Source organism: Salmo salar, chromosome 23, assembly GCF_965601325.2.
Source record: "Salmo salar chromosome 23, fSalSal1, whole genome shotgun sequence".
NCBI classification, from domain to species: Eukaryota; Metazoa; Chordata; class Actinopteri; order Salmoniformes; family Salmonidae; genus Salmo; species Salmo salar.
Genome location: NC_138313.1, coordinates 17,537,500 through 17,561,208, shown reverse-complemented (window position 1 = coordinate 17,561,208; position 23,709 = coordinate 17,537,500). Strand labels below are relative to the sequence as shown.

The 23,709-nt window shown below is 43.2% G+C and overlaps 1 protein-coding gene across 1 annotated transcript in view; it reads left to right on the top strand.

Annotated features, from left to right (window-relative positions):
* The window catches only part of LOC106584175 (protein transport protein Sec16B), a 50,453-nt gene that overhangs the window by 8,972 nt on the left and 17,772 nt on the right, over positions 1-23,709 (top strand). The window contains exons 5-8 of the mRNA XM_082967937.1: positions 8,162-8,345; positions 10,063-11,101; positions 11,297-11,325; positions 11,662-11,771. Coding sequence (XP_082824063.1) covers positions 8,162-8,305 — 144 coding nt within the window. The 3' untranslated portion in view covers positions 8,306-8,345; positions 10,063-11,101; positions 11,297-11,325; positions 11,662-11,771. The remainder of the gene's footprint in view (positions 1-8,161; positions 8,346-10,062; positions 11,102-11,296; positions 11,326-11,661; positions 11,772-23,709) is intronic.

Here is a 23,709-nt window from a genome sequence, read left to right as displayed (position 1 = left end):
GACAGGCGGGCAGGTGCAGGCAGCGATCGGTTGAAGAGCATGCATTTAGTTTTACTTGTATTTAGGAGCAGTTGGAGGCCACAGGAGAGTTGTATGGCATTGAAGCTCGTCTGGAGGGTAGTTAACACAGTGTCCATGTCACGGTTGTTGTCGGTGAAGGAGGACCAATACGCAGCAGGTATGTGTATGCTCATCTTGATTTTTATTAACTACAAAAATGAACATACAAAATAACAAAACAAAACGAACGAACAACTACAAACAGTCTGGTAAAGCATACGGCTTACACACAGAACAATCACCCACAAATAACACATACAAACACACCCTAATATATGGGACTCTCAATCAAAGGCAGATAGACAACACCTGCCTTCAACTGAGAGTCCCAACCCCAATCAACCAAACATAGAAACACACACACTAGACTAACCATAGAATTAACTAAACATAAACCAAAACCCAGAAATACTAAATCAAACACCCTTTACACAAACACACCACCCCGAACCACATAAAACAAATACCCCCTGCCACGCCCTGACCAAACTACAAAACAATTAACCTTATATACTGGCCAGGACGTGACAGTACCCCCCCCTTAAAGGTGCTACCCCAGAAGCACCTTAACAAAAAATAACCCCAAGCAACACCAACAAAAAGTCCCCTTTTCTAAAGGGAGGGAAGGGAGGGTGGCTGCCGTCAACGACGGCACTGTGCGACACCCCCCCTCCCCAACCCACCTATTTCTGGAGGTGGCTCTGGTTCCGGCCGTTCCAGGCTGTCGGGCCACTCTGGCATCGCCGAGGGGCAGTTGGGCCAGTCTGGCATCGCCGGGGGACAGTCTGGGCAGTCTGGCAGTTCGGGACAGTCTGGGCAGTCTGGCAGTTCGGGACAGTCTGGGCAGTCTGGCAGTTCGGGACAGTCTGGGCAGTCTGGCAGTTCGGGACAGTCTGGGCAGTCTGGCAATTCGGGACAGTCTGGCCACTCGGGCCACTCCGGCAGTTCAGGGCAGTCTGGCCACTCCGGCAGTTCAGGGCAGTCTGGCCACTCCGGCAGTTCAGGGCAGTCTGGCCACTCCGGCAGTTCAGGGCAGTCTGGCCACTCCGGCAGTTCAGGGCAGTCTGGCCACTCCGGCAGTTCAGGGCAGTCTGGCCACTCCGGCAGTTCAGCGCAGTCTGACCTCTCTGGCGACTGTTGACTGGCGGGCAGCTCTGGCGACTGTTGACTGGCGGGCAGCTCTGATGATGACTGTTGACTGGCGGGCAGCTCTGATGATGACTGTTGACTGGCGGGCAGCTCTGATGATGACTGTTGACTGGCGGGCAGCTCTGATGATGACTGTTGACTGGCGGGCAGCTCTGATGATGACTGTTGACTGGCGGGCAGCTCTGATGATGACTGTTGACTGGCGGGCAGCTCTGATGATGACTGTTGACTGGCGGGCTGACGCACTATAATCCTGGTGCGTGGTGCTGGTACCGGGTATACCAGCTTATGAACACGCACCTCCAGGCTAGTGCGGGGAGCGGGAACAGGACGAGTCGGACTGGGTTGACACACTTCCGGGTCCGCACGAGAGACAGGAGCTGGAAACCCAGGGCTATGGAGGCGCACAGTCGGTCTAGATCTTACCTCCTGCACAACCCGCCTTGGCTGGATGGAACTAGTAACCCTGCACGAGCGGGGTGCTCCTACTGGGCAGACTGGGCTGTGCAGGGGCCTGATGGTAGCCGTGCGTAGAGCGGGAGTTGGGTAGCCTGGTCCTCGGAGGCGTACCGGCGACCAGATGCGCTGCGCAGGCATCCTCCTACCAGGCTGGATGCCCGCTCTAGCACGGCACCTGCGAGGGGCTGGAATAACGCGCACCGGACTGTGCGTGCGTATGGGTGAGATAGTGCGCTCCTCAGCGAAACATAGCGCTCTCCACCCCATACGCTCCTCCATATAACCACGGGTAGCTGGCTTCCGGCTCTTCTAACGCCTAGCCAAACTACCCGTGTGCCCCCCCCAAAATTTTTTCTTGGGGGTGCCTCTCGTGCATCTCCTTCAGCGCGTCCACTCTGGCCTCGTACCACCGCCTCTCTGCCTTGGCTGCCTCAATTTCCCACTGCGGGCGGCGATAATCCCCAGCCGGATGCCAGGGTCCGGCCCCGTCCAGAACTTACTCCCAAGTCCACTTCTCCCGCCAGTCCAACTCGAACTCCGTCTGCTCCTTCCTCTGCTGCTTGGTCCTTTGGTGGTGGGTGATTCTGTCACGGTTGTTGTCGGTGAAGGAGGACCAATACGCAGCAGGTACGTGTATGCTCATCTTGATTTTTATTAACTACAAAAATGAACATACAAAATAACAAAACGAAACGAACGAACAACTACAAACAGTCTGGTAAAGCATACGGCTTACACACAGAACAATCATCCACAAATAACACATACAAACACACCCTAATATATGGGACTCTCAATCAAAGGCAGATAGACAACACCTGCCTTCAACTGAGAGTCCCAACCCCAATCAACCAAACATAGAAACACACACACTAGACTAACCATAGAATTAACTAAACATAAACCAAAACCCGGAAATACTAAATCAAACACCCTTTACACAAACACACCACCCCGAACCACATAAAACAAATACCCCCTGCCACGCCCTGACCAAACTACAAAACAATTAACCTTATATACTGGCCAGGACGTGACAGTCCAAAGAAGGGCCAGAAGTATACAGAATGGTGTCGTCTGCGTAGAGGTGGATCAGAGAATCACCAGCAGCGAGAGCAACATCATTGATGTATACAGAGAATAGAGTCGGCCCGAGAATTGAACCCTGTGGCACCCCCATAGAGACTGCCAGAGGTCCGGACAACAGGCCCTCGGATTTGACACACTGAACTCTATCAGAGAAGTACTTGGTGAACCAGGCGATGCAATCGTTTGAGAAACCAAGGCTATTGAGTCTGAGGATGAAGATGTGGTGAGGATGTGAGGATTGACAGAGTCGAAAGCTTTGGCCAGGTCAATGAATACGGCAGCACGAAAGAGAGGTTGAACAGGCTAGTAATAGGGGTTGCAATAATTTCGGCAGATAATTTAAGAAAGAAAGGGTCCAGATTGTCTAGCCTGGCTGATTTGTAGGGGTCCAGATTTTGCAGCTCTTTCAGAACATCAGCTATCTGGATTTGGGTGAAGGAGAAATGGGGAAGGCTTGGGCGAGTTGCTGGGGGGGTGCAGTGCTGTTGACTGCAGTAGGGGTAGCCAGGCGGAAATCATGGCCAGCCGTAGAAAAATGCTTATTGAAATTCTCAATTATAGTGGGTTTATGGGTGGTGACAGAGTTTCCTATCCTCAGTGCAGTGGGTAGTTGGGAGGAGGTGGTCTTATTCTCCATGGACTTTACAATGTCCCAGAACTTTTTTGAATTTGTGTTGCAGGAAGCAGATTTCTGCTTGAAAAAGCTAGCCTTGGCTTTTCTAACTGCCTGTGTATATTGGTTTCTAACTTCCCTGAAAAGTTGCATATCACGGGGGCTGTTCGATGCTAATGCAGAACGCCACAGGATGTTTTTGTGTTGGATAAAGGCAGTCAGGTCTGGGGAGAACCAAGGGCTATATCTGTTCCTGGTTCTACATTTTTGGAATGGGGCATGCTTATTTAAGATGGTGAGGAAAGCATTTTTTAAAAATAACCAGGCATCCTCTACTGAAGGGATGAGGTCGATATCCGGGCCAGGTCGATTAGAAAGGCCTGCTCGCTGAAGTGTTTTAGGGAGCGTTTGACAGTGATGAGTAGAGGTTGTTTGACCGCGGACCCATTACGGACGCAGGCAATGAGGCAATGAGGCAATGAGGCTGAGATCTTGGTTGAAAACAGCAGAGGTGTATTTAGAGGGCAAGTTGGTTAGGATGATATCTATGAGGGTGCCAGTGTTTACGGCTTTGGGGTGGTACCTAGTGGGTTCATTAATAATTTGTGTGAGATTGAGGGCATCAAGCTTGGATTATAGGATGGCTGGGGTGTTAAGCATGTCCCAGTTTAGGTCACCTAGTAGCACGAGCTCAGAAGATAGATGGGGGGCAATCAGTTCACATATGGTGTCCAGAGCACAGCTGGGGGCCGAGGGTGGTCTATAGCAGGCGGCAACGGTAAGAGACTTGTTTTTAGAGAGATGGATTTTTAAAAGTAGAATTGTTTGGGAACAGACCTGGATAGTAGGACAGAACTCTGCAGGCTATCTCTACAATAGATTGCAACACCGCCCCCTTTGGCCATTCTATCTTGTCTGAAAACGTTGTAGTTAGGGATGAAGATTTCAGAGTTTTTGGTGGACTTCCTAAGCCAGGATTCAGACACGGCTAGGACATCCGGGTTGGCAGAGTGTGCTAAAGCAGTGAATAAAACAAACTTAGGGAGGAGGCTCCTAATGTTAACATGCATGAAACCAAGGCTATTACGGTTACAGAAGTCATCAAAAGAGAGCACCTGGGGAGTAGGAGTGGAGCTAGGCACTGCAGGGCCTGGATTCACCTCAACATCACCAGATGAACAGAGAAGGATGAGGATAAGGGTACGGCTAAAAGCTATAAGAATTGGTCGTCTGTGATGTCCGGAATGGAGAGAAAAAGAATCAGGTTTCTGGGGCGATAAAATAGCTTCAAGGTATAATGTACAGATAAAGGTATGGTAGGATGTGAATACATTGGAGGTAAACCTAGGCATTTAGTGATGATGAGAGAGATATTGTCTCTAGAAACATCGTTGAAACCAGAAGATGTCATAGCATGTGTGGGTGGAGGAACTGAGAGGTTGGATAAGGTATAATGAGCAGGGCTAGAAACTCTACAGTGAAATTAGCCAATAAACACTAACCAGAACAGCAATGGACAAGGCATATTGACATTAAGGAGAGGCATGCTTAGCCGAGTGATCAAAGGGTCCAGTGAGAATTAGATAGCTAGCCGAGCCATAGGTAGCAAGCTGGTAGAAGATGGAGGGAGGTCTGTTTTTAGCCACCTCGTGCATTTCCGTCAGTAGATTAGTGGGGTTCCGTGTGGTAGGGGGGACCGGTCCAATTGGCAAAATAGTTATAGTTATAGTGGCCAAAGAAAGTTGTCCGATAGACCTATTCAGACAGCAGCCGATAAGATAGCTAACGAATTAGCGGGCCGCAGATGGGCGTTCAGGTTACGTCGCGACGGAGGGGCCAGTTGGATAACTCCCTCGGGCAGATAACGTCGGCAGTCCAGTCGTGAAGGCCCGATGGGGCTCCGCATCGGCAGTAAAAACGGGTCCGGATAGGTGATTGTAGCCCAGGAGTGGCTGAAGGAACTCTTCAGCTGGCTAGCTCCGGAATAATTTATGTTAGCTCCAGGACCGACGTTTGCCAAAAGTCACTCAGGTAGCAGCTAGCTTGCTGCAAGATCCAGGTGTAAATGTCCAGAGCCTGCAGTAGAAATCCAGGGATATGGAGAGAGAATAGGTCTGGTATGCTCTGGTCTGAGTCGCGCTGTACAAAAACTGGCGATAGCTTTTCGAGCTAATGGATAGCTGAGGACCGCTAACCGTGGCTAGCTGAACTCCAACGTTAGCCCGTGAAATGGCTAGCCTCTGGCTAGCTTCTGTTGTGGATTTCAGATTTGAGGTAAATAATAAAAAAAAAATTATTGGTGAGGCGGGTTGCAGGAGAGTGTTTTGAGGTAGAGTTTTTAGAAAAAAATATGTAAAAAGATATGCGAAGAAAGTATGTAAATATATATATACAGGGGACACGACAGGAGGAGAACAAAGAAATGTGGTAGTAGTTCTTTATTAATTTCATGAGTATAGGGGACAGAGCAGAGTTCTATTATATCTTAAACCTTTAATGGGTGTGTGTTTAGCCTTGTCCTTTTGATCGGTGTTGATCGGTTTTGCTCTGTAGTCACTGCCAGTTTAGAAGCCTTTGTTTCGGCCTCTAGACATGCAAGTGGTATAATTACATGGTATATTGGTATATTAAGTGTTATATTACATATTCACTTGCAATACAATTTAACAATAAAGTACTGGTTTGCTGTATATTTACTGCAGTATTCTGTAATATATGGTCCATTGTGGAAAAATGTTGCGGTAGGGGAAAGAATCGCTGGCTCATTAACATATTTGGATGCGTGACTTGTAAGTGGCCATATTTGTTGCACCCTTTAGTGAGAATGCTCTACCAAATGAACTGATAAGTAGTAGTGCCTGAACAATTTTATGTGTTTAGGGGATAGATCAGAGTTCAGTTATGTCTTAAACCTTTACTGGTTGATTGCTATTGATTGCTTTTGTTTTGTTGGGTGACCATTTGTTTGCCTCATTTGAAGTGATTGCTTATTGCTTGAGTTGTTTATTATTTTGAATTTTTAAATAAATGATGGATTGAATTTAAACAATTTAGAAAATTTTAAGCTGTAATGAATTTTGGATTAGCCAAATAAATTGACCTTTACTGGTTAAGTGTTTTGCCAAGTCCTTTTGGTCTGATTTGCCCTGTAATCACAGCCAGTTTTTAAGCATTTTTTTATGCCTCTAGAAATGAAAGTGATATAAAACCCCAAATATACTGTATGCTGTAATTATCACGACACAAGGCAAGACCCAGATGCAGACACAGAAGGCAGATGGTTGGAGTCTTACAATATTTAATAATCCAATAGGGTAAGGCAAGAGAATGGTTGTGGACAGGCAAAAGGATCAAAACCAGTCCAGAGTTCAAAAGGTACCGAAGGACAGGCAGAATCAAGGTCAGGGCAGGCAGGATGATCAGGCAGGCAGGATAGAAGTCCAGTCAGGCAGGGGTCAAAACTGGGAAGACTATCAAAAAGAGAATAGCAAAAGGAGAATGGGGAAAAACACGCTGATTGACTTGACAAACATACAAGACGAACTGGCACTGAGAGACAGGAAACACAGGGATAAATACACTGGGGAGAATAAGCGACACCTGGAGGGGATGGAGACAATCACAGGAACAGGTGAAACAGATCAGGGCGTGACAGTAATATACAATAGCCAGCAGCCAACCTGTTTGTACAAATCCCATTTAATTACAGTAAAATACCAATATTACAGTAGCATTTACTTTCTTACAGTATAGTAGGAAAATGTTAGTGTATTGTTGCTCTGATATTACAGCAACTTATAGGAGACTGGTCACAAGTTACTGTGCACATTACAATAATAAACAAAATACCTTGAATATCTTTAACTAGAACAACATTCTCAGTAATGGTTACAAAATGTTTTATTTAGTTTAATGCACTGACTGGACAAGAGCATCTGCTAAATGACCAAAATGTAAATGTAAAAATTAACACTTGCAAAGCACACTGCTGGGTATTATTCTAATGAGCTCCGCCCTCAAACTATTTGCGTTTTGATCAAATTTGGCCTTGTTTGGAGGCAGAGCTCATTAGAATACTACCCAGCAATGTGCTTTGGAAGTGTTCATTTTTACATTTACATTTTGATCATTTAGCAGACGCTCTTATCCAGAGGGACTTACAGTCAATTAATTAAACAAAGGTAGATAAACATGAACATATCACAGTCATAGCAAGTAAAAAGATTATGTTACCGTTAACGAGAATGTTGTTGCAGTTAAGTGAGCTGCTTGCAAGTTTATAAAAATACAAAATACATGTATTGTAATTAAACTGTTACAAAATGAATGGATTGTAGGTCAGGCTAGTGAACTACAAATGACATTATAGGTATTGATACTATTGAAGTACCTATATCAAGTACATGTAACCAAAATACTGCTGATCATTGGTAATAACTGCCTGCACTGTAAATGTTAACTAACCACTGTGCTTACAGTAATGCACTGTAAATTCTATAAATACAGCATGTTTCTGTAGTCTGGTGTTCCAGTAATATGCTGTAAATTTGTGTTTCGGTAAAGGTTCTGTAAATCTACAGTAATTTACTGCCTTTTGTGCTGCCATTAATTTACTATAAATGTACAGTAACCTACTGGCTACTGTGCTGCCAGTATTTTACTGTAAAAATTACAAGAAATGTTTTACAGTGCAGGAGACAGTGAAAACATATTTTGGTTGTGTTGTTACCAGGTGTATAACTTCTGCAAGTTATGTTATAGTGTTGTTCCAACCTGTTTTCTCTTTACCAGGTGTATAAGTTCCTGTATGTGGGCCGTTTTCTGGATATTGGGCTGGCGTCCCAGGCCTATCACTATTGTGAGGTGATATGGATGTCTTTACTCAGACTGCAGGAGCTCTGCATGGTGCTGCTGGGAGAGCTTATCAAGGCATAGCACTTCACCATGGACCTCTGACATATAAACATCTGATACGGTGACCTACAGTATACATTCATACACGCCTAATCTATGCACATCCAAACATACTCTAAACACAGTCTTCAGGGAGAGGTTATGAAGGTAGCGTACTCTGACATTTACTGTACATTTCTTAAACACATTTTATGCCAAAGTGCATTCCTAGTATCCAATCACTTTAGTGCCTGTATTCATAAACCATCTCAGAGTAAATCACCTTTTAGATCATATGATAGGGGATGGCAAGAGGCGGCCGCGGGGCAAGCCAAGAATTTATTTTGGCCCCGTAAATCCCCCTTATCAAATATGAATATAAAACAATGCAAAATGTCCCAAAAGTTATGTCCCAAAAAGGAAGTTAACCCACCTGAATTATGCAAAAGTTACATTTGAACTCAAATTCATAAGGAGAGAGAGTGCAGGAAACAGTCAACTAATAAGGCAGTTGGGTGGACAGCTTTGTAGTGCTGAAACGTGAAGCGGTGGCCACGGCGTAATCAAACCGAGGTAGGCAGCGCATGGTACTGAAAGTAATTTGATTCATTAATTTCAAAACATTTCTCAATTTGAATTCAACTTCAGTAACAACAAGAGGGCTTTGTGTTGGAGCCTATTTCTTCCTATTTAAGAAATAAGAGGTAGGCCTACCTGTTTGACAGACAGATTTGTACTAAGCCAAATCCTCCAATACTGTCATCTCACCATGCACTCCTTAAATACCTTTTTGTCTGTGAAGGGCTTGGTGTGTTTGGTTAAAACCAGAGCTCAAATTGTGAGGGTATTTGAGGGTAAGGCATACCCTTTGTTAAAGAAAATGTCAAAGGATACTCCTTGTTATCTTAAAATGGCACCTGATTATATAAAACGTTCTATAAAACTGCTTAACTCTGTGATGCCATATGCTAGAAAATAGCTTTAAAATGCCCACGATTCCGAGGTATATGGTGATATCTTTAGTTAGTCTTATTTTGAAGCTGAGCTCTGGCCTTCTATATTCGAGAAATCAAGGAGACAAACCATTTACTTTGCTATTCTGTCTCTATAAATTGAGCTATTCACTGTGAAAAGATAAGATGTTTATACCCAGGTAGCTTTTAGGAATGCGCCAATGACCTTCTGTTGTTGGGTTAAGTAACGGACGAGAAGCCAGAAGTTGAAGCTTACATTTTTCTGTGTCGGTCAGGCCTCTGTCTGGGTGGAAAGGCAATATTTTTTTAAGTAGGTTACCATGTTTAGATTCATAAGAATGTCTAATATTTAATTATTTGCAAACAGCGACAGTTTCGTTGCAAACAAGACACCTCTGGTTTGACATTGGAGAAATATGATAAGAATAAATATTTCTCTATCCATTCTTCCCTGAAAATTCTATTTTCATTGTCAACCTTTCTTAAAGCGACATTTTCTCTTCATTGAAAGCTGATTTTTTTGTGTGTGTGATTTTTATCAGTGTAATCAGATCAAAATTATTATTTTATTGTCGAATTGATTATATACTAACCAGATGTGTTTAAAATGTTGTTCAATTTGTAGTGTAAGCCTATTTTTGGGGCTGCTATTATATGCAACAACAAGAAAATTGGGCCCGTGGCTAAAACCAGTTGCCAATTTTGGGCCCCTAATCTACTGAAAAGTAGTGCCTAAAAAAAGACTAACGGTGTGTGTGTGTGTGTGTGTGTGTGTTTGCTCCGCACTTTCCCCTCTGTGTGTGTGCGTGTGTCCTCTCCCCTCAGCTGGCAGAGCGGCTGAATCAGTGTGAGGGAATGGCACAACTCAGTGACACAGCTGACGACAGGCCTGGACAGGACCCTGGCTGGCTACAGCAGCTGCGATGCAGACAGCAGGACATACGGGTGACCACACCACAATGCATCGTCATTGTACCCGTCATGTCTCTCTGTCACATGTTTTCATGTTCCTCTGTTTCTGTTGGATATGATGATTACAGTATAAAACATATTTATTGAGTACAAACAACCTTGTGTAGAGTAGGGATTTGTTGTTGTTGATTGAGTAAGGGTCATAAATGGGACTCACTAAAGCCTGGATATTAGGATAGATATGGATATTAGCCTACAGTATAACCCACTGGTACTGGTAGGTTATCAGGTGAGTGAAATTATGTCAGTAGGCACTTATGTCAAGGTTACTGAGGTGGTAAGTATTTACTATAGTCCAGATGGCAAGACTAGTGTCTGGTTTAAACGTGTCTCTACCTGCACAATGTTTGACCTTACATAGACACTGATAGCATTGTAATTACTACATTATGATCCCTTTTTACCAATCAAATGATAAATGAATAACAATACCATACTCGTTTTTCTCTCCTCCAAAACATTCACTCCACATTAAGATGCTGTGGTTAAAACACATGTATTTGCTTAGATGGGGAGCTGTGGTTGTAGTGATACATACCTGGGACCTACAGTCCCAGATCATTATTTCAATGAATATTTAGTTTATTGGATTTATATAGCACTTTTTCAGATGCTCAAAGCATTTACATAGTAAGGGGGAACTTACCTCATCCACCACCAATGTGAAACACACCCCCAGTTTCTGCTTTGGTTTCCGTTTAGAATCAGACACCGGTGACCTTTCTGTGAGGGGTGATGCATGTGCAGGCACAGCAGATCAACGTCCCACCTCTGCTGCCAGTCATGGCTTCTTACAATCAGCCTGCAGTGCCCCTTGTGGCGGGAGGTCAGGACTACAGTTACCACAACACAGACACTGCCCATGCTCAGGATTGTCCTTCAGCCACGGAAGGTGAGACAATGGATGAGGGTCCTGGTTTTGATTGAGCAAACATACTCATGATTCACACCCGTTTCTAGTGATTTAATATTAAACATGCTCATTTAAGTTCACTCCTTTTCACAAATTTTGTGAATCATCTTACATGTTTCTGTCGTTAACTGTGATATGAGGACTTCATGCTTTGATTTCATTGTATTCTTCTAGAGGCTGATCATTCTTCTGTCCCAGGCATGGTGAGTCCTTGGGAGAGTTTTATTGACTACCGAACATACATCACATGTGATACACAAACATACCTCCCATTGGCACATACGAATTAGCGTTGAATTGAATTTGACATTGAATTTAATCCCTGTAAAGATTTCCAGTTATTTACTGAGCACCTGCTGTTTGTGTTAGGGGTGCTATATTTAATGTGTATACTCATAGTAAGGTTATGTTTATTGTCAAGGTGTACAACATTTTCAGCTAAGAGCTGAATTACATCTAAATAAATAAATAAATAATCAAATCAATCATGTGAAAACATTAATTGTCCCATATGAATGTTGGGACGATGCCGGTGGCAGGATATGGTCATGGTTATGGAGGGCAGCAGGCATGCCAGCAGTGAGGGCACCAGGCCACCATCACAGAGGGGGGAAAGGCCACAGAGACAGACAAAATCCAACTAAAACAGGTGGGTAGAGCCTGAATCCTGTCTTCATGTCACAGCATCAAATAGGAACCAGGGGTTTGTTTTAATGAGCCCCTCTCTATCTATCTCTCTATCTATCTCTCTCTCTATCTGTCTCTGTCTGTCCTTCTGTGTGTGTGTCTCTGATCAGAGCAACAAGTCAGGGTGGTTTAGCAGCTGGTTCAAACCCGAGCCCAAAGAGCAGCAAAGTGAGACGTCTCACTATGCGGACTCAGCTGACCCTGTTCCCACTACGTTAAGGGTCAAGCATACCTACTTTTAACTCTTACCCAGCCATTAGACAGAGGACATAACAGCATGCGCTGCAGCCTGGATGTCAAGTCAGTGATCTCAAGTTTAGGTTTTGTAGTGTACCGTCCAACAAATCATGTCGATGGATATAACAACATTTTGTTATATCTTATAAACTTAGTGAAATATAAAAACGTTAATGAAAAGGATTCTTAAAATGAAGCGCTAAGGCAACCATTTTTGGATATTATTATTATTAGGATATTCAGAGTGTTTGACCTCCTTGTACTTCTCACAAGACCCAGCGGAGGTATTTGCTGTTGGTCAACCAACTCTTCCCAATTATTTGGCAGCGTTAGTAACACCTTCTGCATTTAAATACTGCTTCCACTGAGTGAATTGTATCATGCAAGTTAGATTAAAACTGTGATTTATAAGTTACTCTAAATAAGCTAAGTTAAGTCAGAAGTAATTAAAATGATTTTATTGTTTTTCTATATTCAATGATACCAGTATTTCAATATGTTTGAGACTGACTAGCTGATGAATTGTTGTACGTTTAACATACTTTTTATCAAAAGTATAGCCTACCAATTTCTGTCAAAGTAAAGCTTTTCAGAAAAACCCTAAATACATGATTACATAATCAGAGACAGGAGTAGCTTTCCTTGTGTCATAGAAGGTAGACTCTCAAAACTCACCACGAGGAAGCTATGAACAATCCTAATCATATCAGTCTATGTATGTATGCCCCTTTAACTGGAGGTTCTGAGACATAAGCAAACGTAACACATCCTAGTGTCATAAAAACAAATCTGTGTCGTCTGGTTGACTTTCCGAGTGATACCTTCTTAGTATGCTCAGTGCCCCTCGGTATGTATTCGTCGGTTACCTCGTTGTGCAGTAGTGGGTCACTGGGTCTTGTGCAATTATGTAACGCTAGGGTTGCAAAGAGAGTGAATTTTACTGGTAACTGTCTAACTTTACCAGTAAACTTTTGGAATTTTGGAAACTCTTTAATGTAATTTATAAAATGTCAAATATATAAAATCACAAATGAAGACTATTTAATATAAAAAAATTGAATAACAAAGATGTAAAACAATCTCCTAAATACAGCCCTTCAACTTAGTGAATAACGTTGCCGTTAAATATGGTTTTCAGCATGAAATATATTTTATATTTTTTTACACGCTTTTATTTATTTTGATCTGTCAATATGCGTTTGTTGTAAATGTTTTGGCAACAAACTGGAGAAGTTGTGAAAAAAAGTACATAGTTGGAAGAGTTGCAGTTAATTGAAAATATTCTTTTCATAAATTACGCGATTTTGTCTTGAATCGTAGTATATCTACTAGAAACTTGTGGACAATATGGACATAGATATAACGATTAAGAAACATTAATGAATATTTTATATGAATACATTTTTTAAAACGTTATTTAAGTATAAAGTACTAAAGTTACCATAGATGACCTGTTAATTACCAAAAATGTCAGTGAATTTGTGAAATTACCCATAGTTTTCGCCTAAAATGACATACCCAACTGCCTGTAGCTCAGGACAGGAAGCAAGGATATGAATATTATTGATACCATTTGAACAGAAACACTTTGAAGTTTGTGGAATGTGAAATTAATGTAGGAGAATATAACACATTAGATCTGGTAAAAGATAATTTAAAAAAAAACAATAAATGTAAAAAAATAAAATTGTTTGTAATATCATCTTTGAAATGCAAGAGAAAGGCCATAATGTATTATTCCAGCCCAGGTGAAATTTAGATTTTGGCCACCAGATGGAGCAGTGTCTGTGCAAAGTTTTAGACTGATACAATGAACCATTGCATTTCTGTTAAAAATGTTACATCAAGACTGCCCAAATGTGCCTAATTGGTTAATTAATAAAGTTCATAACTGTGCACTCTCCTCAAACAATAGCCTGGTATTCTTTCACTGTAATATCTACTGTAAATTGGACAGTGCAGTTAGATTAACAAGAATTTAAGCTTTCTGCCAATAACAGATATGTCTATGTCCTGGGAAAATGTCTTGTTACTTACAACCTCATGCTAATCGCATTAGTCTACATTAGCTCCACCGTCCCGTGGGTGGGACACTGCTCTGTAGAGATCATTAAGAGGTTAACCTGTTAGGGCTAGGGGGCAGTATTGACACGGCCGGATAAAAAACGTACCCGATTTAATCTGGTTACTACTCCTGCCCAGTAACTAGAATATGCATATAATTATTGGCTTTGGATAGAAAACACCCTAAAGTTTCTAAAACTGTTTGAATGGTGTCTGTGAGTATAACAGAACTCAAATGGCAGGCCAAAACCTGAGAAGATTCCATGCAGGAAGTGGCCTGTCTGACAAGTTGTGTTTCATCTTGGCTCTTTTTATTGAAGACTGAGGATCTTTGCTCTAACATGACACTTCCTACGGCTCCCATAGGCTCTCAGAGCCCGGGAAAAAGCTGAACGATATCGAGGCAGCCTCTGGCTGAAACACATTATCGCTTTTGGCAAGTGGCCGATCAGAGTACTATGGCCTTAGGCGCGTGCCCGAGTCGACCGAATGCTTTATTTTCTTTCGTCTGTTTACCTAAACGCAGATTCCCGGTTGGAATATTATCGCTTTTTTATGAGAAAAATTGCATAAAAATTGATTTTAAACAGCGGTTGACATGCTTCGAAGTACGGTAATGGAATATTTAGAATTTTTTTGTCACGAATTGCGCCATGCACGTCACCCTTATTTACCCTTTCGGATAGTGTCTTGAACGCACGAACAAAAACGCTGCTGTTTGGATATAACTATGGATTATTTTGAACCAAACCAACATTTGTTATTGAAGTAGAAGTCCTGGGAGTGCATTCTGACGAAGACAGCAAAGGTAAAAACATTTTTCTTATAGTAAATCTGACTTTGGTGAGTGCTAAACTTGCTGGGTGTCTAAATAGCTAGCCCTGTGATGCCGGGCTATCTACTGAGAATATTGCAAAATGTGCTTTCACCGAAAAGCTATTTTAAAATCGGACATATCGAGTGCATAGAGGAGTTCTGTATCTATAATTCTTAAAATAATTGTTATGCTTTTTGTGAATGTTTATCGTGAGTAATTTAGTAAATTCACCGGCAGTGTTCGGTGGGAATGCTAGTCACATGCTAGTCACATGCTAATGTAAAAAGCTGGTTTTTGATATAAATATGAACTTGATTGAACAAAACATGCATGTATTGTATAACATAATGTCCTAGGGTTGTCATCTGATGAAGATCATCAAAGGTTAGTGCTGCATTTAGCTGTGGTTTGGGTTTATGTGACATTATATGCTAGCTTGAAAAATGGGTGTCTGATTATTTCTGGCTGGGTACTCTGCTGACATAATCTAATGTTTTGCTTTCGTTGTAAAGCCTTTTTGAAATCGGACAGTGTGGTTAGATTAACGAGAGTCTTGTCTTTAAAATGGTGTAAAATAGTCATATGTTTGAAAAATTGAAGTTTTTGCATTTTTGAGGTTTTTGAATAACGCGCCACGGGATTACACTGGCTGTTACGTAGGTGGGACGATTTGGTGCCACCTACCTTAGAGTGGTTAAACAGTTTGGAAAATTCCAGAAAATTATGTTATGGCTTTATAAGCTTCTGATAGGCTAATTGACATAATTTGAGTCAATTGGAGGTGTACCTGTGGATGTATTTCAAGGCCTACCTTCAAACTCAGTGCCTCTTGCTTGACATCATGGGAAAATCTAAAGAAATCAGCCAAGACCTCAGAAAAAAAATTGTAGACCTCCACAAGTCTGGTTCATCCTTGGGAGCAATTTCCAAATGCCTGAAGGTACCACGTTCATCTGTACAAACAACAGTATGCAAGTATAAACACCATGGGACCACGCAGCCGTCATACCGCTCAGGAAGGAGACGCGTTCTATCTCCTAGAGATGAACATACTTTGGTGCGAAAAGTGCAAATCAATCACAGAACAACAGCAAAGGACCTTGTGAAGATGCTGGAGGAAATAGGTACAAAAGTATCTATATCCACAGTAAAACAAGTCATATATCGACATAACCTGAAAGGCTGCTCAGCAAGGAAGAAGCCACTGCTCCAAAACCGCCATAAAAAAGCCAGACTACGGTTTGCAACTGCACATGGGGACAAAGATCGTACTTTCTGGAGAAATGTCCTCTGGTCTGATGAAACAAAAATAGAACTGTTTGGCCATAATGACCATCGTTATGTTTGGAGGAAAAAGGGGGAGGCTTGCAAACCACAGAACACAATTCCAACTGTGAAGCACGGGGATGGCAGCATCATGTTGTGGGGATGCTTTGCTGCAGGAAGGACTGGTGCACTTCACAAAATAGATGGCTTCATGAGGGAGGAAAATTATGTGAATATATTGAAGCAACATCTCAAGACATCAGCCAGGAAGTTAATTCTTGGTCGCAAATGGGTCTTCCAAATGGACAATGACCCCAAGCATACTTCGAAAGCTGTAGGAAAATGGCTTAAGGACAACAAAGTCAAGGTATTGGAGTGGCCATCACAAAGCCCTAACCTCAATCCTGTAGAGTTGGGCAGAACTGAAAAAGTGTGTGCGAGCAAGGAGAACTACAAACCTGACTCAGTTACACCAGCTCTGTCAGGAGGAATGGGCCAAAATTCACCCAACTTATTGTGGGAAGCTTGTGGAAGGCTACCCAAAACGTTTGACCCAAGTTAAACAATTTAAAGGCAATGCTGCCAAATACTAATTGAGTGTATGTAAACTTCTGACCAAATGGGAATGTGATGAAATAAAAGCTGAAATAAATCATTCTCTCTACTATTATTCTGACATTTCACATTCTTAAAATAAAGTGGTGATCCTAACTGACCTAAGACAGGAGATTTTTACTAGGTTTAAATGTCAGGAATTGTGAAAAACTGAGTTTAAATGTATTTGGCTAAGGTGTATGTAAACTTCCAACTTCAACTGTATCATTGATTTCATTTCAATGTTGTTTGAGGTGCTTTGTGTATCACCACATTTGCCTGAGATGATTTTACTGCTCATTGCATCCAAGTTGCTTGACATAGCCATTTCAAAGAGTTGTCAGTAAAGCCAAGCTCATTAATATAAGCTCCCCACCCACTCAGCCTCTCTTTTCATACTTCCTGGTAGTTATATATATATATTACACATTTTTAACACATTTTTGGGGTAGGCACAAAACTACAGTCTTCCTTCGTATTTCCATTGATTATTTTAAACCGGTACCGGTTACCTTCAGACGAGTCCTGTGACACTTGTAAGGGTCATAGAGCAAAACGGGGAACACCATTGTGTTTGTCAGAATATCCCCTATCCACAGTAGGGTCACATTAGTTTGGTTGCTACAGATGTTTTAATGAGAAGATTGATTTTCTGGATGTCTTATGGTCTGACGAACAAAGCTCTAGCTCTGCCACCTTTTACCGCAGATGTGGAAGTACAACATCTGTGGATGCAGAGGATTGAGACGCATCCAATGCAACAACAAAAAAAAGATATCTAACTTAAACTGACGGATGTTGATGGGGATTTTTTAAATTATGTTACTTAGAGTGATGCACCAATGCGTCAATCGACTCAGTTGCATTTTTTCATTTGATATCGAGATTATATCGTTTTTTAATATATTGCTACCGTGTGAATGTAGACTTTTCTGTTCACTTCCACCACTCCAGTCCAGACAACTGCTTGCTGGTTGTCTATTGAGCCAGGTGTGAATGTTGTGACAGCCCAAACCTATCCAACTGTTGCCAAGTTGACAGCCTGTGAGAATGTCTGTGAGAGGGTGTTGTACATGCAGGAATAGTCTTGTTTGGAACTCTCTTTCTTATTGGTCTATTAACTAATTTACTGTCTGGCAAATTAATTAATAGGCTGACCATAGGCTGACCAAAAGAGGTAGGAATTTCAGGCACTAAAAGGGCATTATCATTCTTTTCACAATGTCACAATATTATTCCAACCTCATATTGTGGTAATGTATATAAAACACAGGAAAATCACGTTTTTGATTGCACTGGGCCTTAACAGGGAGACTAAACCGATATCACGAGATGCCTTGCTCAAATCGATATCAAACAATATCGATATCGTATTAAATGATCGATATTGGTGTCAACCAATACTTCTAAGTGTTATTCAATCATGTTATTATATATATGTATGATAGACAATTATTTGCCACTGTGTTTAACAGAAATAAGGTTAAGGCCCTGTGAAATGCCCATAATTGCCCATAATTGTTCAATGCCCATAATTGAAATGCCATATGGTGCACTTTAAGTGTGGGTGAAGCATTTCTCAACACGCCTGGTGACATATCCTTTTACCATTAGTTAACTCTCCTGTCTCTCTGGCTCTAGGACTGGGAATAGTGACCCAGTTTCCAGCCAACGTGTCCCCCACCTGTTACACTGTCCTAAAATGCACACTATTCCCTATATTTCACTTACTTTAGTAGTGCACTATATAGAGAATGCGGTGCCATTTCGGACAGAGCTTGACACATACCAACTCAGTGGCCTTGTGGTTAGTGTCCACACTGAGATTGGAAGGTTTAGAGTTTCATCACCGGCCGGCCGCATCATACCAAAGACTGAAAAAACAGGTCTTGTTTCATCTCTGTTTGGCAGTAAGGCCTTGCGATAGACTAGCGTCCTTTCCAGGGGGTATACATCAAGCTGCCTCATGCTGCAGAGACAGGATATAGGCACCTGCTTCTATGAGTTGTTCTGGCCCACATAAACCAAGGCTACTGAGGCTGCCAGTGTAATGGGTGGGGGCAAGGACATGTTGGCTGGACACCGCGTCACCATTCTCAGCCCCAAAGTAGGAGAGGCCGCTGCTAGTAAGATTCCTGGTCAAGTCAACAGTGAAAACTCTCTCATTCCTGATTTTGTTTCACAACACCTTAAAGAAGGAGTGGCAAAACATGCCTTTTTATGTAGACTGATATACTGTAGAGTGGCTTATATGTGCTGGATAGATTTTGTAGGAGATAGTGTTCCATTTTGGCTTTTCTACAAGTGTTAAGGGGTGAAAACTGACTTCACCTAAATCCTGTATTGCAGCATGAGAGTATTTTACAGGTAAACAAATAAGATGGGTATGGTGCTGATAATTATAAAGTAGGTTCTACAAAACCCTTATAAACAAAATGCAAATAACTATGAGTCTTTATTTCTTTTTTATTTAACATCTTTATTTTCAGGGTCTTGTAGGGGGAAATTTATCTTCTGCCCATCACCAGTTCAATAGATTCTGTTCTGTGACCCATAAACTGTAAATGCGCGTGTGTACATTGAAAGTATGTGGGTGGTAATGTATATGTGGTAATGTCGATTGATAAATTAAACCTGTCACTAACATGGATCATCAGCAAGAGAAAAAACTAAATTAAGATGACTTATTTGCTATCTGATACTGGTGCGTTGCTGGGTTAATGTCACGTCCTGACCAGTAAAGGGGTTATTTGTTATTGTAGTTTGGTCAGGACGTGACAGGGGGGTGTTTGTTTTATGTGGTTCGGGGTTTGTTGGGATATGTGTTTATGTAGAGGGGTGTTTGTTTAGAGTATTCCGGGGTTTTGGTTATGTTCTATGTTTTGTATTTCTATGATCTGTCTATGTTGTGTATTTCTTTGTGTTGGCCTGGTATGGCTCTCAATCAGGAACAGCTGTACATCGTTGTTGCTGATTGGGAGTCATACTTAGGTAGCCCTGTTTTCACATGTCCCTGGTGGGAAGTTGTTTTTGCATAGCTGTGTGTGTAGCCTGCAATACTGTGCGTTCGATCGTTTTCTTGTTTTGTTTTGTTCAGTGTTCAAATAAAGTTAAGATGAGCACTCAACCCGCTGCGCCTTGGTCCATTACGTACGATGACCGTTACAGAACTTCCCACCACAAACGGACCAAGCAGCGGTGTAAGGAGCAGCAGATGAATTATATGGACTATGGGGAATCATGGACATGGGAAAAAATTCTGGACGGGGCTGGACCATGGAGGAAGGCTGGAGTGGACCGGGACTGTTATATTGGTACACGGTTGGCATTTAAGCCTGAGAGGCAGCCCCAAGATTTTTTTTGGGGGGGGCATACGGGTAGTTTTGCTGGGCCAGGGTTAAGCCCCAAGCCAACTCCCCGTGCTTACCGGAGGCAGCATGTTACTGGTCAGGCCCCGTGCTATGGGGTGATGCGCACGGCGTCGAGGCCGAGCATTCACAGGCCGGTGTGCGCGGTGCCAGCGCCCCGCATTTGCCAGGGGGAAGCGGGCATCCAGCCAGTAAGGCTGGTGCCAGTACTGCGCCCGAGACCGCCAGTGCGCCTTCACGGCCCAGTGTATCCTCTTCCCGCTCCTCACACCAGCCACTAGGTGCGAGTATCCAGTCTGGCGTGTCCAAAGCCAGCCCCACACACCAGGCCTCCAGTGCGTCAGCCCAGTCCAACTCGTCCTGTTCCTGCTCCTCGCACTAGCCTTGGGGTGCGTGTCTCCAGTCTGGTACCTCCACTACCAGCCCCACGCACCAGGCCTCCCGTGCGTCAGCCCAGTCCAACTCGTCCTGTTCCTGCACCTCGCACTAGCCTTGGGGTGCGTGTCTCCAGTCTGGTACCTCCACTACCAGCCCCACGCATCAGGCTTTCAGTGCGCAGTCCCCGTCCAGAGCTTCCGACAACAGTACCCCATCCAGAGCTTCCGGCAATAGTGCCTCGTCCAGAGCTTCCGGCAATAGTGCCTCGTCCAGAGTGTCCGGCAACAGTGCCCCGTCTAGAGATGCCCCACAGTCCGGACCCAAGTGAGACGGCCCACAGTCCGGAACCGAGTGAGACGGCCCACAGTCCGGGACCGAGTGAGACGGCCCACAGTCCGGGACCGAGTGAGACGGCCCACAGTCCGGGACCGAGTGAGACGGCCCACAGTCCGGGACCGAGTGTGACGGCCCACAGTCCGGGACCGAGTGTGACGGCCCACAGTCCGGGACCGAGTGTGACGGCCCACAGTCCGGGACCGAGTGAGACGGCCCACAGTCCGGGACCGAGTGAGACGGCCTACAGTCTGGAACCGGCGCAGCCAGAGTCGCCCTACAGTCCGGAACCGACGCAGCCAGAGTCGCCCTACAGTCCGGAGCTCCCAGAGTCGCCCTACAGTCCGGAGCTCCCAGAGTCGCCCTACAGTCCGGAGCTCCCAGGGTCGCCCTACAGTCCGGAGCTCCCAGAGTCGCCCTACAGTCCGGAGCTCCCAGAGTCGCCCTTCTGCCCGAGGTCTACAGTGACGCGCTTCAGCCCGAGGAATTCAGCGGGGGTGGACAGGTTAGGTGGGGGACTAAGGCCAGAGCCTGAGCCACCTCCACAGTAGGAGGTTTGGGGAGGGGGGGTGTAGCACGGGAACCGTCGGTGACAGCAGCCACCCTCCCTTCCCTCCCTTTAGTTTGGGGGGGTTTATTTTTGTGTTTAATTTTTGTGTGAGGTGCATCTGGGGTCTGCACCTTTGGGGGGGGGGTACTGTCACGTCCTGACCAGTAAAGGGGTTATTTGTTATTGTAGTTTGGTCAGGACGTGACAGGGGGGTGTTTGTTTTATGTGGTTCGGGGTTTGTTGGTATATGTGTTTATGTAGAGGGGTGTTTGTTTAGAGTATTCCGGGGTTATGTTCTATGTTTTGTATTTCTATGACCTGTCTATGTTGTGTATTTCTTTGTGTTGGCCTGGTATGGCTCCCAATCAGGAACAGCTGTACATCGTTGTTGCTGATTGGGAGTCATACTTAGGTAGCCCTGTTTTCACATGTCCCTGGTGGGAAGTTGTTTTTGCATAGCTGTGTGTGTAGCCTGCAATACTGTGCGTTCGATCGTTTTCTTGTTTTGTTTTGTTCAGTGTTCAAATAAAGTTAAGATGAGCACTCAACCCGCTGCACCTTGGTCCATTACGTACGACGACCGTTACAGATAAAATGTCCAGCTCCTGTCAGAAATATTTTCCAATATAGCTTATAAGCAATTATAGGATTACTATAGACATTATATAATACAAACCCCATTGCCAATGTAACTCTGTCATAGTTGAACCAGACTTCTCAGAACCAAAAATTATTCCACTCAATGAAAACGTGTTTTATCATATTTTATTCTCCATGATTTCAGCCTGTATGGTCAAAATGTAAATGCTTTTCAAATAAAATGGTCTATAATGTTTACATTATAAAAAACAATGAAAACTTGTTTAAGGGAGGATGGTGGGTGGGGCAGGGGAAGCTTGACAACTAAAATAACATTCTGCATTCTTCTGACATCTAGCAAATATTCACACAATATTTCTTGACCCACAGACACAAACATAAAAAGTGCCACCCTGGGCAAGAGTGCAAGGACGTCAGGTGTCCGTTATTTCTTCTCACTAATGTATCAACACACTAGGACGTGACTAGAGTCTATTTCCCCAGGTCGTTGCTGTAAATGAGAATGTTTTCTCAGTCAACTTACTAGGTTAAAAAAAAAAAATAAAAAAAATAAAGTATCTTTTATACCTGGTACTAACATGAATCTTTGTCCTGATCTTGTCCACATTAGGATTGTGCCCACATTTTCAGATATGCACCTACACATTAAAAGGTGTCTCTTATTTGTCCACTGTGTCAGCATTGTGACCATATTTTCGGGTCCCTCCCTGTATCCTAAATTATTTGATGGCCATTCTTTCAAAATAGCATGTATTTATTTTAAGACACCAGTGCTGGCTCCTCAGAGGAGGAAGTGGAGGACCATCCTACTCAGTGAATTTCAGGAAAAAATGTAAATAATGACACATTAAAAAAGTTATCCTTTTTAGATAAAACTACACAAAATATATCCACTTCACCAAATAACTGATTAAAACACACTGTTTTGAAACTAAAGTCTACAGTAGCCTCAACAGCACCCTCTAGGGTAGCACCAATGTAGCCGGTGGAGCCGGAGGACATCCTCCTCTGGGTACATTGACTTCAATACAAAACCTAGGAGGCTCATGGTTCTCACCCCTTCCATACACAGTAATTATGACAACTTGTGGAGGACAGAGCTCTTGCACCAACTGCCATGTAGTCCACCCAATCATCAAAGGATCAGATAATTAATCTAGCACTGAAAGTATAAGCTACAGCTAGCTAGCACTGCAGTGCATAAAGTGTGGTGAATAGTTGACTCAAAGTGAGAGAAAGACAATTGTTAAACAGTTTTGAACAATTTAATTTCTTCAAAAATTAAAGAGAAGCAGCAGAGAGAAAGAGATGTTTTTGTATTTTTTTCTTAGTTTACCTTTCACTTAACAACCTGACTCAAACAGAGAGGAATGGTATTCATGTTAGCGAGCTGGCTAAGGCTATCCAACACTGCAACTCTTCCAAGTCAAGGTAAGCTTTCGGTTTTATTAATTTATTGCTACCGGGGCCCGCCGGTGTAACTGCTAAACTGCTTGCTGTACACTGTACTGCGTGATTGTACACATGGATTGGATTGTGGGTTTATGGTGCTTTCAAGACCATTGGTAACTCGGAAAAGAACGGGGTGAAATCAGGACGTCCGTGATCTTCAGGTCGGAAAGTGAGAGCTCTAGAAAGATGCCAGAGTTTCCAGCTTGGAATTCCGAGTTGGATGACCGTTTAACCTGTCTGG